Consider the following 17,643-nt stretch of genomic DNA (forward strand, 5'->3'; position numbering starts at 1 on the left):
TGACTCTTGGGCAGCTCTGATTTCTTTGAGCTCCTCCACTCATCTCAGTGCAACAGGAATAATAACTCAGTTTCTCATTAGAAACTCTATCTGCCTTCAGACACCTGTACACCCACCCCGCCCCACCCACTGCTGAACAGTAGCAGAATTAATGGCCTTTCCAGGTCAGTTTCCCATTAGAGGAGAAATCAGTGATGCAGAGTCTAGAAATTTTCTTAGTATAACTGGTTTTAATATATTGAGATATACCTATCTCATAGAACTGGAAGGGACCCCGAAGGGTCATCAAGTCCAGCCCCCTGCCTTCACTAGCAGGACCAAGTACTGATTTTGCCCCAGATCCCTAGGTGGCCCCCTCAAGGATTGAACTCTCAACCCTGGGTTTAGCAGGCCAATGCTCAAACCACTGAGCTATCCCTCCCCCTAATCTATATTGTTTTATTTACAATACGTACACCAGTCCCTAAACAGAGATGGTCAAACAGCAAGCAGGGAATCACCTCTTTCAGGAATCTTAGCCAAAATACCAATGCCCTATTCCAAGGCAGCAACTCTACTCCAAGAATTGTCTCTAGACGGATTAAAGCAGAGAGAGCAAACTACCCTGCTACCTGCAACAGCTCCCCTAAAAGGTGGTAAAAATACAACATTTCTTTAAAAAAAAAAAAAAAAAAAAAGTGCTTATGAACAGAGAAAACTAACTTGTAAAAACTAGGCATGACAGTGTTATCTGATCCTCCTTCCCCCACCATAATGTGAACACTGGATGAGAGAATTTTGACTGTCTCTTGCAAATGCCATCACCTTCTAATCAGAGCCCTTCTTAAGGGGCATAAAAGTCACAAAATTAATTGTAATCTTCCTTGAGAAGCATGAGTTTGTGGCGAACGTGGAGAAGTATGATCTGGCAGCAACACCTGTGAGTAATTCTGGACATAATACAATAGTAACCAAAGAAAAGGTTCTCATTTCCAATGAGAAACAAGAAAATATTCTGGGCCTAATTCAACAGCTATCATTTGCACCCATGGCATCAGTAAGAGCCCGAATGCAACTCAAGAGCATACTAATATTGTGTGTGGAAACTCTTCAATGGAAATGTTTCCATATGAAGTCAGTACAAAGAATCCTGCTTCCTGAGTCTTCAGTTTTGTCCAACTTTACATACAAGGAAGAGGTTCCACTCTCTATGCTCCAGTTGTTGCACTGGTGGACCCATTCCATAGGTTCATTTCAGGCCACCTAATGTTGTAGTTTGATTGAATGGCAGTAACAACCAATTCCAAGCTTGCTCAGTTTTGGGACTTGTTTTTAAAGGGTCAGATAACACAGGACACATGGACCCAATGGACAGCAAAAACATATAAAGTGGTGGAACTTGAAGCAATTAGGGCCATCATACTTCGCGTCTAAGAACATAAGAATGGCCATACTGGTTCAGATCAATTGTCTATCCAACCCAGTATCCTGTCTTCCAACAGTGGCCAATGCCAGGTGCTTCAAAGGGAATGAACAGAACAGGTAATCATCAAGTTGCCAGTCCCCTGTCGCCCATTCCCCGCTTCTGACACACACAGCCGGGGGAGACTTCAGAGCATGATTTTGCATCCCTGCCCATCCTAGCTAATAGCCATTGATGGACCTATCTAGATATAGACCCGCAGAACGTTTCTGTACTAGTCATGACAGGCAAGGCTACAACAATGGGATATGTGAACAGACAAGGAGGAACAAAGTTTTGAACTCTTCACAAGGAAGCCAGCCTATACTTTGGACCCTACATATCAGATGGTGCGTATTATAATGGACTGGCTTAGCAGGGTGGAGAGAGATCCAGGGTGAATAGTTCCTGAGTGTGAGAGTCATTGTGTCACCTAAGGCTTCAGATTGCTGAGCTTAGATCTATTCACCTCAAGGTCAAAGACTTATATGTCCTTAACAAGATAGGGACCTAGAAGCAGTGGTGAAAGATGCTGCTTTTCATGACCCTTGGAGCCACTCTCCATGTGTTCCTTCTGAAGACAATCCATAACTAAAAAGATCACAGCAGAACCAAGTCTCAGTAACAATTGTGCCTCACTTCACTTGGTGACATGGTTCTTAGACTTAATCCAGATGCAGACCACACATCTGGTAATGCAGCCTCAAATCAGACCACCTGGCAACAGTGTCAAAAATTCACCAAAGCCCTAATTTGCTATGTCTACCAGCCTAGAATTTGAAAAGTAGAAAATGAGTTATCCAGGAACTCCCCAAAACTCTCTGCTATATTTATGTTTTCTTGAAAGAAAATCAATACACACAAGCAAAATTCAGATACTCCTGTTATAAATGACACGTGAATAATTTGCAAATATTAAGCATAACCTAGAGTGCATGCAGTGTGGCTTATTTATAGGTCCAAAACCATGCACCCTTAAGAAACACGTTTCAGCCATTTTGAGCATGATGAGCTGGGAAAGAACTGAGCTGATTGCTAGACACAAGTACTTCCCCCATTTACTAAGGACAGCATCATTGATAAATCCTTCACAGGTTAACAGGCACCTGCAAGCCCTGCTTTTTTCCTCATAATCAGGATCTCCTCCTTAACTGTTATCGCCTCTTCAAAGAGAACTTTGGAAATATATGTTTATCCATGAAGCCTCAGTACTGCAGCATGATATTCTGATTACAACGGACCCAGCATTAATGCTGAAAGTTGACTTTTTCTTCCTCGGGACAAAAGGGTGGAGGTAATACTGTCCTCCCGAGTCCCTTGAACACCTTAGATACTAGAAGGATGACCAAAATATATCTGTCCAAGGTTGAGGCCTCCAGAAATGAAAGATACTTCATGTTCTGTAGCAGCTAGCCATCCAGTAAAAACAGCCTAATAGGAAGATGGATTAAATTAAGTGTCTTGGAAACTTGCGAATATAGGTAGGCAACTCCATTTGTGGGTATTGATGCACACACAGCTGAGAAATGGCAGAGATTTGATGGTCAGAGGGGTTGAATGCTTCATTTAAGGAAATCTGCAAAGCAATAACTTTGTTTTCGAGGCACTATGAAATGTCCATCGTGTCTGCCGCTGTTAGCTTTTGGTAGGAGAATTTTATAACAAATTATATTTCAGTAACTGGTCATGCCCCTGAGACTTAATTTGTATATAATTAATCATTCACCATCCCAGGAATTGCAGTCACTATGAACATCCCATTTTGAAGATATAATGGACATCTCCCTTCCCTACTTATGAACTTCCCTTCTCAAACCCCTTATGTCCAGTAGGCTGGCCCACCCATTTAATTGGCTAATTTTCCAAAGTTGTTCTGGAGTGCTTTTGCTAATGTAAAGTTTAGTTAGTATTTATTTCAACTTAGGTAGCTACCTACTCAGGATATGATTTCTAAGAGGACGTCTAAAGCCACATACAAGTCACACCTCAGATTCTGTCTCCCTACTGCATCATAGCAAGTAGTTATTGAAAGGTCTAGGAAAGGACATTTCCAGGTAAAAATAACTTTTTTTTCCATTCATACTTCTGTTTCTGTAATGCACCATAACTGAGTTTATATTGAAATGATACAGAGGCTGCAACAGTTACAAAACACAGCTGCTTGTTTGCTTCTTAGGCATGATAGTGGGTTACTGCTATGTCCAAGGCATACACTCTAAGAAGTTAGATTAAAAACCTAGATACTGTTGTGGTCAGGTTGCAGTACAACACTACTTTATTTCTTAGAATTCAGAACTATAACGCATGAAGAATTCCAAATCATACTTCTCCCTAACATAGAGGCACAACTCATCCCCCTGTATTCTAGGCTGTCTGCAGACTGAGTGCTGCTAGGTCCAGATTACATGCTTCCCTAGAGAGTCACCCTGCCTGCAAACAGGATTATGAAAACCCCTGAGAATCTGAAGTGATAGATCACAATTTTAACAGTTTCAATATATCACAGTTACACTCACCCTTCATGATAGATGCTAGCTGTTTGTATACCTAGGGGTACAATTCAAGGTCTTCATATATAGAGCTCTTCATAATCTAGGCCCAGATGATTTAACAGATTGCCTTTTTACCCTGTGTTCCTTCCTGATAGATACAGTTGTTTGCAACAGTTAAAGCTGAATCAGGACTGGGTTGAGAAATGTATTTTTCTCTGCATTCAGTTGAAGCAGGCAAGAGATCTGCTGGAGTCCCACATAAGATAAAGTTTAAACCATGCTACAAGTTTGCCTTATTTAACTTGGCCTATTTTTACATTTATTTCCCTCCTTCACTTGCTTTCATTTCAGTTCAGCTTTGTCCATCCCTCCCACCCCCCCTCTCGGCTCTTACTAGAGTAAAAGCTGTTTTATCCGGCACTTCAACTGGAAAGCTCTGGTCATCATCTAAAGTCCTGCTTATAGTCCAGTTGGCATGGGGCCCTGCAGGGGGTTGGGGCATGGGAGGGGGTGTGGAGTGTGGGCTCTGGGAAGGAGTTTGGATGGGGAGGGAGCTCGGGGCAGCCAGTTGGGGCACGGGAGGGAGTGTAGAGTGCTGGATCCAGGGGCGCTCACCTCAGGCGGCAACCTGTCCCGGCTGCTCCTAGGAGGTACAGCAGGTGGCTCTGTGCGCTGCCTCTGCCCGCAGCTCCCATTGGCTGTGTTTCCCATGGGAGTTGCAGAGCCAGCACGTGGGATGGGGCGGGGGCAGCGCGCAGAGCCGCCTGCTGCGCTCTGCCTATGAGCAGCCAGGACAGGTAGCCACTTACGGAGAGCTGCCCAAGGTGAGCACCCCCTGGATTTGGCACCCTGTGCCCCAACCCCCTGCCTGAGCCCCCTCCTGTACCCAAATTCCCTCCCAGAGCCTGTACCCCAAACCTCTCCCCCCCGCTCCACCCGCACCCAAACTCCCTCCCTCTTAGTTAACTGGCACCCCCTATTCTCCCAGCATGCCAGATAAAACAGCTTTTACTATATTTTGGAATTGATGGATAGTATGTTTTTCCTTGGGGGCTATTGCAATTTATTCTTGTTCAAGGTTTTTTTAATTACTGCATGGATGTATGCAGTATTTGACTGGTTCTTTAAAAAATGTTTCTTGTTTGATTGTATGATGCTTACTGGAAAGCACAAAACCCCTCATAAATGTGCTGGAAAAAAAACGATATTGTGTCTGGATGTGTGTTACAGGCCACTGGTTTATTACTAGTTCATTTTCATGGGTATTGCTGTAAAGCCATATTTGTCTGTTCTGTCATTTGGGAAATACTGTTGGAGAACAATAATTTCTTTTTAATTTGGCTTTAGACCCATCATCTCAACCCAATCCTCCCACCCAATTTAATAGCTTAGAAGTGTTTTTTTGCTATTGTACAAAGTATTGTTTAATTACAGATTAATTATTTTACTGTTTGACTCAACTGTGGTGTGTAATCCAGGTCCCTATTTTAAAATACAAAGAGTTTATCATTGTCTGTATTTGCCTACAGGAATAGGAGAGATGGGAAAAAATAAATATAAAAAACTACCTTTGAAATGCATTCCTGATATAGATCTGCTTCTTAAGTGAATTTTGTATATAATCTAATACATACATTTATGAGTATGTATCATAAATATGAAATATACATGTTAAATGGAGCTGAGTGTGCAAATGTTTTTTCTAATTTAATTGTAAGTACAGGATATTAATGTGGTGAGTGTACCCTTTATATTCCTATAAAAAGTAGTTCCTCAAGAAAAACCTAAGAGTTGAAAATGTACAACATATACATATGGTAACACTGATTTTTTATTTTATTTTTTTTAAACAGGAATGATGATGCCACAGTATAAACTTTCTCAGAATTCCATGCATGGTAGTCCTGCATCTTCCAATTATCAACAAACCACTATCTCACATAGCCCTTCCAGGTAATGTAGTGTCTACACTAGGGAAGGGGTCAAACCCATTCTGAAGTGGTGGTCATATTTGTTCTGAGTCTGTGGGTTGGAATTAAAACTTTAGTCAGTATTCTTGTCCAACCACAGAGCGAGCCTCTTTAGCTAGCACAGTTAAATATGGCATTTAAATGCAGACTTTTAAGAGGGTAAATGCATTTATGAAACCACCTGTCGTTTGTTAATTAATTCATCCCTGCATGCATTCCTGTATGACTAATCACCCCCTCACCAATTTTTGGTGAATTTTCAATACCTTCGGCCTCAATTTGGGAATCCTCCTCTGGAGGCTTCTCTCCCACACTCCTGTAATGGGAGATTGGCAGTGGTGGCAGGAGGGACTGGGGCAGAAGTGGGGGAGAGATAAGGGACCCACTCCTGCAGATTTGGCAGCAGCAGCAGAATTGAGGTAAAGGGGACAGGAAGAACTTCTTATTTAAGCCTGTACTCTGGGGCATTGTGAGAGCAGCCGTACAAAGGACTGCTGATAAGAGGATGGGTTCAGGTACCTGTGGCCAGTCAGACATAAGCTTCTTTCTCAACTCTGCCTACACCAGCTCCTCTGAGCTGTATCAAGAAAGGCAGCAGCAGTCTGGATAGCTTCGTTAATTTTGGATGGGGCTGGATGGGAAAGGGTTCAGCCTGAGGGCTGTATGCTTGACACCCTTGGTTTACAGCTAACAAACACAGTTTGCTTTGTTAAGCTTTAGAACTCTTTTATTTAGCACATTACATAATGCATTTATATACTTTAATGTAACTTGGCATATAAAACTGTTCTGCCTTTCAAGATATACCTTTGTTTTTTGGAGTGGTGTTGAGGAAAGTTTTCTATATTTTATAGATTGCAAAAAAACCTAACCACCCAACTCCCCTTCCCCAAAACCCCATCTCTCTGAAAATATTTTGGTTTTGCAAAATGCTTGTTTTCTTTACTCGTCTTATTTCTTGAGAAGGCTACATTTTTTTTAAATCTTAAAAGAAGATTTATTACAAATTATCTACAATTCTGAGCCAGTGATGGTATGTTTAATATTTTTAATATAAAACTACATATAGCATTGTCTACAAGTTAACAAACAAAACACCTTGTAACAACCTTATAAAGTCCCTTTCTGTCTGTTATTTTGGGCTACGCACAGCGAATTCTCAAAAATAAGAATAAAGCACCCTCTTCACAAAGATTGAGAGAGAACAGTGGCAAATTTCAGAAGTGAAAGTACTGAGAGGAGAAAAAAAAAGTTCTTGTAAAATGTACTTTGTTTCCTTGTTTACACTGTTTCAATCTTTGTCTTAACTTTAGTTTTATTTCAAGCAATTGCTCTGTATTTTTTCCATTCAAAATTCTGTTATACATTACACCTCCTAAGATCTAATTAAGTTTATAACAGGTAATTGATAGTTGCTGTTGTAAAATCAGACATCAACAATATTTCAGAGGCGGGGGAAAGGGTCACGGCTGGACTACTTAAAACACAAAGCTTCAAGGAAAATATTCTAAATTTACTGTAGTGTATAATAACAATATTAAAAATAATTTACAAAGCAAATTCCCTGTTCCATAGTTACTCCTTTCTTTGCCTTTCGCAAGAGCGATTTCCAGGGCTGACTGCTGAGAGTTTTTTGGTTATGGCAAGTTTGTTGCAGACTTGCTGCTAAAATAGAGGAGAGTATTACCCAAACAAAGAGGACCTGATCCAAAGCCCATTGAATTCAATAAATCTTGGATTAGCCCTATAAAGAGGATGTATACTTCCTGAATCACTTTCTCTCTTGCTTTATTTATGTCCTTTTTATAAGGTTGATTCAAGGTTTATTGAATTCAGTGGGCTTTGGATCAGGTCCTCTTTGTTTGGGTAATACTCTCCTTTATATTAGCAGTATAGTCTTGACAGAGAAACAAAGTTCTATGAAATCTTATTGGAATGTCCAGTTATTAATTTACAGTATTATATATTTATCAGTGAGCTGCTAAATTAAACTATTACAAATGAAAATGCCTTCTTAAGGATCTTTTTGTCTTTCAGTGCCCACACTGAACTCCTGTTAAGTTTAATGGGAGTTGCATGTGCTCATAATGAGAATAGCCTCCTCCCTCCCCATCCCAAAGTCCACTTGGCTGTTATTTTGGTTTTCTTTGACTACACAGAAGATAGTGACTTCTGCCCAGCCTCAGGTAGTTTTCAGTGGTATAGAACACTCATATCATGTGATTTAGGTCCCCTAGAGACACATGGAACAAGATTGTGATCTTTTAGAATAAAGCAAGGTCTTTGGTTTCTAGAGGCTCAAAAACGGTTGCCAAGCATCCAGTTTTTGACCAGAACTCCTGGATGAAAAGTCCGGTCATTGTAGTCTGCCTGTAGATAGGAAAAGGAGAGGAAGAGGGGGACATATATGTTAGCTCATTTTCATTAATACTTTTGCTTGATATTCCATTAGAAGGCATTGTGTACTGTCATTTCTTTAAAACTGTATCCAGAAGAAGAATTCCTGTTTATTTTCTCAAGCAGATAAAGCCCCCTATTTTGTCTACTTTTTTTCTTTTGTTTAAGGCTAAAATGTTAAGTCAGGGAATGTTCAAAGAATAATTTCTAGTGCATTGTCAAACATAAGCGCTATGTCATGTTACTTTTAATTAAAAAAATAATTTTCAGATTAGCTTGCTAAACTTCGTTACAAAGTTGTGCAAAGTGCTGGAATTTGTTCCTTGGGCTCTATAAAGCATTTTGTAGCAGAACTATAGAAATCAAATAAGTCTTCACAAACTATATAACGGACTCCAATATATTTTAGAAAACTGAACTGTTTGAAAATGAATTGCCAAAACTATGCTCTAGATGCCATGAGACCTAGGGAATATATGGATTCATTGATAATGTTAATCAAGCTAGTCATCACGTGAAAAATTATTTGGTTTTGATTTTCATTCAGGTTTTTACTAAGCTATGAGTAAGCTTTTGTAAGCTATGAGTAAATTTTTTTTTTGTAATACCTGGTTAGAACGTTAAACTGCTATTTACTTTTTCTAGGTATAGTTCTTATGAATGGATTTTTTTCTCCTGTTAGTTCTGATTAATGCAAATGTAGCTGTTAAGAAATAATTGAATCAGAGAAGATGCAAGCAATTTTGTGAGAAATGTTACTCTTAATAGGTGTTTCTTGATTCCACTGGATTACATGGCTGGCCTTATAAAGTATTGTAAAATAAGTCTAAGAAATAAGCTGCCTACATTGGATTTCCTAACTTGTACTTGGGTTTTGTTTTTAGCCGGTTTGTGCCACCACAGACAAGCTCTGGTAACAGATTTATGGCACAACAGAACAGCCCAGTGCCTAGTCCATATGCTCCTCAAAGCCCTGCAGGATACATGCCATATTCACATCCTCCAAGTTATACACCACACCCTCAGATGCAACAAGGTAATTAGATCATCATTCTGTTCTCAGAACTCAAGATAACTTTAACTTTGTGTGGATATTTCACAGTTCTGTAATTCCTTTCAAAGGGCCAGACCCTATTCACTGTTCATGTGCAAAATTACATTAGGTTAGCAGGATCTGTGTGTGAATAAGTTAGGCAGGAATTTGTCTAAAGTGTGCAATAGGCTGCAAAATTAGCTAACTGCCCTTTTAAAAAATCAGCTGGCATTTTATCCTGGTTTGGGAGAAAAATAGAATACAGCAATACCAAAAAACCTTGCAGAATTGAAATTTGTTGTTGTTAAATGGTTTTCAAACATTTTAAGTCCTTTTTATCAGCATAACTTGCCTTTTCTCTAAACAAACTGTTCTTAAGGCTTAGTTTCTTGGTGAAAATGTAGGATAGTTCTGTATTTCATGTTATGTATATCATCTATCACTATTTCATGTACTAAGGGTAGTGATGAAAACTTAATGTGAAGATTTTTCCCCCCTGTATAACTTCAGGGAATGAACAGTTGTTAGGCTGTAACAGTAACTTAAAAAATTAGAGTTCGGTCCAGGCCAAGCCACAAAACAGAGTTTGAACCCTGTCAAAGTTCAAAGATGTTACACTTGTCTTTTTTTTAGGGTGTTGGTAGTAATAGGGGCCAGCACAAAATCTGGATCTTGATCTGGATTCCAAACTCCTTGCTTCCCTCTGACCATTAACATTTGGGATGGGTTTACATAAGAATATAAGAATGGCCATACTGGGTCAGACCAAAGGTTCATCCAGCCCAGTATCCTGTCTACCGACAGTGACCAATGCCAGGTGCCCCAGAGGGAGTGAACCTAATTGGTAATGATCAAGTGAAGGATAGCTCAGGGGGGAGGGATAGCTCAGTGGTTTGAGCATTGGCCTGCTAAACCCAGGGTTGTGAGCTCAGTCCTTGAGGGGGCCACTTAGGAATCTGGGGCAAAATCAGTACTTGGTCCTTCTAGTGCACTAGATGACCCTTTGGGGTCCCTTCCAGTTCTAGGAGATAGGTATATCTCCATTTTAAAAAAAAAAGTGATCTCTCTCCTGCCATCCATCTCCACCCTCTGACAAATAGAGTCTAGGGACACCATTCCTTATCCATCTTGGCTAATAGCCATTAATGGACTTAGCCTCCATGAATTTATCTAGTTCTCTTTTAAACCCTGTTATAGTCCTAAACTTCAAAACCTCCTCAGGCAAGGAGTTCCACAGGTTGATTGTGTGCTGTGTGAAGAACTACTTCCTTTTGTTTGTTTTAAACCTGCTACCCATCAATTTCATTTGGTGGCCCCTAGTTCTTATATTATGGGAACAAGTATATAACTTTATTCTCTTTCTCTACCCCACTCATGATTTTATATTTCTATAATATCCCCCCTTAGTTTCCTCTTTTCCAAGCTGAAAAGTCCTAGCCTCTTTAATCTCTCCTCATATGGGACCCGTTCCAAACCCCTAATCATTTTAGTTGCCTTTCTCTGAACCTTTATTAATGCCAGTATATCTTTTTTGAGATGAGGAGACCCCATCTGTACGCAGTATTCAAGATGTGGGCGTACCATGGATTTATATAAGGGCAATAAGATATTCTCCGTCTTATTCTCTATCCTTTTTTGAATGTTTCCTAACATCCTATTTGCTTTTTTGACTGCTGCTGCACGCTGCGTGGATGTCTTCAGAGAACTATCCAGGATGACTCCAAGATCTCTTTCCTGATTAGTTGTAGCTAAATTAGCCCCCATCATATTGTATGTATAGTTGGGGTCATTTTTTCCAATATGCATTACTTTACATTTATCCACATTAAATTTCATTTGCCATTTTGTTGCCCAATCACTTAGTTTTGTGAGATCTTTTTGAAGTTCTTGGCGGTCTGTTTTGGTCTTAACTATATTGAGCAGTTTAGTATCATCTGCAAACTTTACCACCTCACTTTTTACCCCTTTCTCCAGATCATTTATGAATAAGTTGAATAAGACTGGTCCTAGGACTGACCCTTGGGGATCACCACTAGTTTGATTCAAACCTATCTCTACTTATAATTAGGGTCACAGTGTTCTCCATGATTTTACTGTGGCAAAAGTGGCTGTCAAATGCATTGCGTATAGAAATGACCGTCCATCCCTGAAACAAGATATATTTAATACACCTCTACCCCTATATAACGCAACCCGATATAACACAAATTCGGATATAAAGCAGTAAAGGAGCGCTCCAGGGGGGCGGGGCTGTGCACTTCGAATCAAAGCAAGTTCCATATAACGCAGTTTCACCTACAAAAGAGAAGAATGAAGACCTTGTTGCAACCTCTGTGGAAGAAAGCATTGCAAGGAATTTGTGGGGAAAGCAGAAATGATACTTTCCCTACATATGCCCATCTTATAGTGAGGTAATTGGAGAAGGAACTTTTAACATGTGTTCAGTATTTCTAATCTTTGTGGTAATATATTATTTTCATAATTGTGGTAACTAACAAAGATATAAGCTTGTAAACACACATGACCAAGAACAAATTCTATGCCAAAACACCCAGAAAAATGGCCAAAAATATAATTTTCCCTAGAATAATATAGAATTTGCAGTCTAAATTTTAAAATGTTCTTGATCTTTCTCCATTTTAATTTTATTACTGTTTTCCCATGCATGTGATGCTACAGCCAAAATTTGCCATGAGTTACATTGACTTGATGAAGAAGTCTGCATTCTGTACATATCTGTTAATATAGGCCTATTGTTTTCCCTGCCTGTTGTTGTGGTTCTTCACATTTTCTTTTGAGATATAGCTTGAGCTTTTTAGTCTAATCTTGTGATGATAGAATCTTTGACCTTCAGTCAAGGAATTTTTCTAAAATTTCCTTTTTCCTTTCCAGTGGAATATTTGTCATTAACAAATGTGTCTACAGCTATTTGCAGTGTTTCCTGGCTTGACCCACAAGTGTTCACCCTTTATTCATGCCTCTAACTTCTCCACTGTAACTAAATGGAAGTCTAACTTATTAAAGAATCTTGTATATTATACAAGTATATTTCACTGAGTAAAAATAATTGGTCACACTGGTACAATATCATAAATCTCTGGTAAAAGTTAGTTCATAATTCTTGTAACTACTTGTTGCTGAAGCAGTGCTGGTAAATTCAATTGATTGCCAAACCTTTTGTTGATCTCTCGCTTATGTGTATTATCAATAACTGGACTTAAAACATTTTAATATTAAATATTTTTATAATTTTTTTTCTTATTTCAGCTTCAGTATCCAGTCCCATTGTCTCAGGTGGGATGAGGAACATACATGAAAATAAAGTTTCAAGTCAGTTGTCTGGCAATTCAGCTAATCACCATGCTGATAATTCTAGACATGGCTCAAATGAAGACTACCTACAGATGGTGCACAGACTAAGTAGTGATGTATGTTACAGACCCCAACTAATTTTTTATATGAAAGGAAATGTTTGACAAATACTTGAATTGTGTGACAGGTCTAAAAACCAAATATTTTTCTGGGTTGCTGTTGACATTTGAAAAGGAATAATCAGTTTAATTAATTTTTCAATTTCTGTTTGTGTAGGTCATAATTTTAAAATTTATTTTAAATGACCACTGTTTTGCTTGAAACCACTTTTGCAACATTTATTTTGCATTGAAGAAAAGTGAAAATTGTCTCTACATATTAGCTTATTTTAAAGGGCAATTTTGCCTTGTTTTAGTTGCTCAGATACTATATTGATGTGGACAGGATAAGAGCCTATGTTGGTTTCATGACACATTTGAAACACCCTATTTAAAAAGTCTCTGTTAGTGATATGATCCTGTTAAACCTGATGAAAGTTTCTTTTGACTTTTTATTTTTACTCAATACCTGTGAGCTCAAATGTCTTGCATGGAAATTTATTTTTCTGGCATCTGTGACTTCAGTTCATATAAAGGGAGGTGAAATTCATGTTCTAATGACTGATATACAGTTTAATAACCTTTAAAAAAGAGAGTGGTGCTGTGAACTCATCCCAGATTCTTTGCTAAATTGGTGATGAATATTCCACTTAATGAGCTCCTCATCCCGTCAACATTTTCTCAGCCTGTATATGCATCTTGTTGAGGTAATTCTTTACGAGCATGATATATAAGAACCACTAAGAATTTTTTTTGACATCAGTTCTTTGAGCAATGCTGTTGTAATAATGCCCACTACCGGTTATGAGAGGGTCTTGAACTTGTGATATTCAGCATCAAGTCAAGCCTCTACCAAAATAGTCACTATATTAGCTTGCAGCAGTAGTAGACAGTTATCTATATAAACTAGCCAGTAGAGTGGGAGGGAGACATGACATACACACTATACAAGTGTGATACACTTTCTCACAGAGGACTATATCAAGTGTGATAACACCTGGATCCTTAAAACCCTGAGCACAGTTAACTCAGTAAAACCAAGAGCGGGTGAATCAACTACATCATTTTTGTGTATTAAAACCAAGCACACAATCATTTAGCTGTTTCCAGATGATTGTGTTCACCAAACAAGTAATGAACAGTTAATGGAAAATCCATAACTACAGTGTGAAGTCAACAGTATTACCTTTGTAATATAAAAGGAGCATCCTTAAAATGCAGGTAGTCTCTGCTTCAGTGATACAACTTCACTAAAGTGTGAAGCTTCTTCTGGCATCAAATATACATGTTTCCCACAGTTAATTCTTATTTTAAAGGTACACTGTCAAAGCAATCATCCATTTGTTAAAAGAAGCTTTCTTGCAAAACTTAAGAACTGGTAGAAATCTTTCAATGACATTTAAAAATAATGATTCCAAGACAGGGTTGTTTTTTTTTCCTTTAAAAAAAAAAAAGTTGCCACACAGTATATGCAGCACAAAGATTGAAGTGATATTGTAATACATGAGAAGCTGGAACAAATTAAACATAACAGGTCTAGTGTCATTGTTCAATTTGACTGCAGAAGGTAAACAAAAATAAAGTACATTCAGGTTTTTAAATCCTTTTACATTTTAATATTTTAAGATAAGAGTTAAGGAATTAAAAAACAACAAAAAAACAACTTGACAGCATCACTTCACTTAAAGCAGACACCTGATTGTATCCAGTATAATGAGTATTGCAGAGAAGTTTTCATTGTAATTTCCTGCTTTCACACACTTACAAGTTTCTGAAACATTCTGCTTTAGAGCTGAAATTTTCTATACTTAAATGTCTCTCTAAATGTTATTTTTTTTTAAAAAAAATTAGCAAAATTCAACTTTTTGAGTTTTAGAATGCAAATAAATACTACTTCTTTCAATAGTGTCCCCATGGGTGCACCACTGTAGGTGTGGCAGCTCCTCCTGCACCTGGGATGGGAGATCTTTGGTAGCAGTGCCCATTGGGCTGCACATGCACTCCTCCCCATCTTGCACTGTGAGGGGCCTCTATATATAGGGCTGTGTGGTCCACAGACCCTCAGTTCCTTCTCAGCCGTCTTTGGTTTGGGATGGAATCTGCTAGCAGAGTCCTCTTCCTTAGCCTTTAGTCACACTCTCCCTAGTTTGCCTGAGTATATAGCTGTTTCCATTTGTTTTTCTCCCTTTAAAAAAACCAAACTTTGTTCTCTTCCCTCCCTGTTATGTGACACTTCCCATTTTCCCACCCTTCCTAACTGGGACCTCTCCCCCTTGGAAGTATGCCAGGATCTCCAGGATTCAAGAGGTGTCTCTCTTGTCAGGAAGCCTTTCCAATGAGCAATGGCCACTTTAGGTGCATCTGCTGCCTCAGTGAAGGCCATGACCCACAAAAGTTCTCCCACTGCATCAACTTGACCGCTCGGGCCCAAAAGCATTGTGATTTTAAATTGAAACTTCTCTTCATGGAGAGTTCTTCCCCCCCCCAGTTGGTAGCAAAGGAAGTTCAGGCTTGTATTTATTAGTTCATTGGCATGAGTGCCAATATCAGAGATCTTCTAAATATGTATAATTCTTCATGACAAACTAAATAAAATAGTGCTTTTAGCTAAAACATATTATCACTAATTCATATTTGTTTTCTGCATGTGCTGGTTGTAGATTCTCACTCGGACGCTGATTTCATTCTAAAATATACATAAAATATGATGAAAAGGGTCTACATTTCAAAGAGTCTTAGTTGCTAATAGTTGTCTTGTGACCTCCTTCCCAGTATTTATCCTGATTAGACTTTTTTTAGAAAATAAATGTATAATATACATTATCATCACTGTTTTTAGGATGGTGAGTCTTCAATAAGGAATGCTGCATCATTTTCTTTGCGGTCACCCCAGTCTGTGTGCTCTCCAGCTGGAAGCGATGGAACACCTAAAGGTACTCTTGTAGCTAAAACAGGTTGTATGTATGTATGTATGTATGTATGAGTTTGTTTCCCAGTGATAAAAGACAAGTGAATTTATAAGCTATATAGTTTGATCTAACTAGCATTTTATGTTTAGATAAAACCGCAGAAGTTACGTACACATAATGATATTTTTAATTACAATTTTATTTTGGTCCCCTGTTAACTGGAAGCCTGAGAAGGACCAACATTTGACTCACTGTATTTTAAAACAGACTACTTTGGAGGATAGCAAGATTGTAAACCCTGTACGTGTTGAGGATTAAACTGTATTAGAAGAACAATTTCCATTGTTCCATGCTAACATGGTTCAAACACATCTGAGTTATTACTTTCATAAATATAAAGAAATTATCATAACATAAAACAGTTATTGTGTTAATTGCGATGAAAGACATTGTGGTAATGTACTGTGGATGTGGCCTAAATATATTAGCTGGATAGGAAAAGTAGGAGGGCAGTTTCATAAGATAATGTAAAAAACCCCTAAAAGTAGTTCTTTATACCAAGCTCTAGAACGTGTGTGGGTTTGTGGGGTGTGTGTGTGTGATTTCCGCCCCCCCCCCCCCCAGTGCCTCCTTACCATTTTATAACAGTAATTGACTGTGACTCGGTGAATACAGTACACAGTTCTGGTGTATGGCAGAGGATCCACAGCTATGCATATACTTAATAACTCAATGCCACAATAATAAAAAGGGGCAAAAATACTTTTTCCTGCCATTCCACTGGAAGATAATAAAATAAAATGTTTGCTAGATGGCTCAGTGAGAGAGCAAGAATAACTGAGATTGGGAAGAGAACCAAAGGATAGGGGGTGAGAAGGGAGACAGAGGATTGCTAAAAATGATTTTCACAGTTCATTGTGTTATCTAGATATCGTATGGAAGGAAGATGAGTGCAACACCTGGTGGGTAAAGTTGTGATTGAAGTCTGGCAAATTGGAGTAAAGAATTTATTGTGTAGGTGGCAAAATAATAGTTTAGTTGCTGCCATTGTAGCCTCCACAAAGCCTTGATCAGTATAGGTGTTCCAGTTAATAAACAGTTTGGTGAATCCAGACTACCTCACCTCAAACACGTTGTCACCCACCTTGAAAATTTTTCAGCCAACTTGTAAGATTGCTTGGACTTGGACTGGTTGTGGCAGAAGCATAGAAGTGGTGGACTAGTTGGTGTGAATTACTACGGTTCTGGGAATATTGGAGGCATTTGGGCTATAACCTTTATATTGGATCCACCCAACTCTTGTTAGCTGAAGTCCAGAAGGGATGTATTGAGTTATTGATGTAGGCCAAAATGCCAGCATCTCTTAGTGTAGTTATTATTAAATCTTTGATCAAGAGATTATTTCTTGATGGCAAGAATCTCAGCAAATACTGCCCTGTCCTTTATCTCCTTGTAGAGAATGTTACTGTGATGGTTTACTCAGTACTTAATCTTACTGAAATAGTTCTAATAATACTTGAGTCTCCAGACCACTTAATGCTTGACAGTCTATTTTTTAGGCCTGGGTGTAGTAGGGAGACAGCGTAGTTACATTGACCAATTTCCTCTTGGTGATGAATGAACATCTAGTTGATTACTTTAGATCTCTTAGCTGTCTTTGATGTTTACCCATGAAAATATTGTTGACAAGCCTGCAAATAACAGAAGAGATAGAAGAAGTTGGTATTGAAAGAAAATTGTTTCCTCCGTGGAGTACCTAAAGGGTTGTATTGGACTTTCTCTCATCAGAGAGATCACATGCAAGGTACCATAGGGTTTCCGGGTTCTCAATCCTCTGGTTCAACACGTGAGGCCGTTAGGGAAGATATTGTAGATATTGAGCTTCTATGATTTGAAAATGTAGATAACCCTGAGATTTTTTGTGTATTTAATTAGAGTTGAAGAGTGTTATTGCTCAGTGTTTAATTATTATAGGTGCTGTCTGGCTGACA

General features: G+C 38.7%; 1 protein-coding gene across 5 annotated transcripts in view; it reads left to right on the top strand.

The window, feature by feature from the left end:
* The window catches only part of NIPBL (NIPBL cohesin loading factor), a 281,825-nt gene that overhangs the window by 120,482 nt on the left and 143,700 nt on the right, over positions 1-17,643 (top strand). For all 5 annotated transcript variants that reach the window (XM_045020599.1, XM_045020600.1, XM_045020601.1 and 2 more), the window contains exons 5-8: positions 5,787-5,886; positions 9,185-9,336; positions 12,601-12,761; positions 15,583-15,676. In XM_045020599.1, coding sequence (XP_044876534.1) covers positions 5,787-5,886; positions 9,185-9,336; positions 12,601-12,761; positions 15,583-15,676 — 507 coding nt within the window. The remainder of the gene's footprint in view (positions 1-5,786; positions 5,887-9,184; positions 9,337-12,600; positions 12,762-15,582; positions 15,677-17,643) is intronic.

The sequence above is a fragment of the Mauremys mutica genome, chromosome 6, assembly GCF_020497125.1.
Source record: "Mauremys mutica isolate MM-2020 ecotype Southern chromosome 6, ASM2049712v1, whole genome shotgun sequence".
NCBI classification, from domain to species: domain Eukaryota; kingdom Metazoa; phylum Chordata; order Testudines; family Geoemydidae; genus Mauremys; species Mauremys mutica.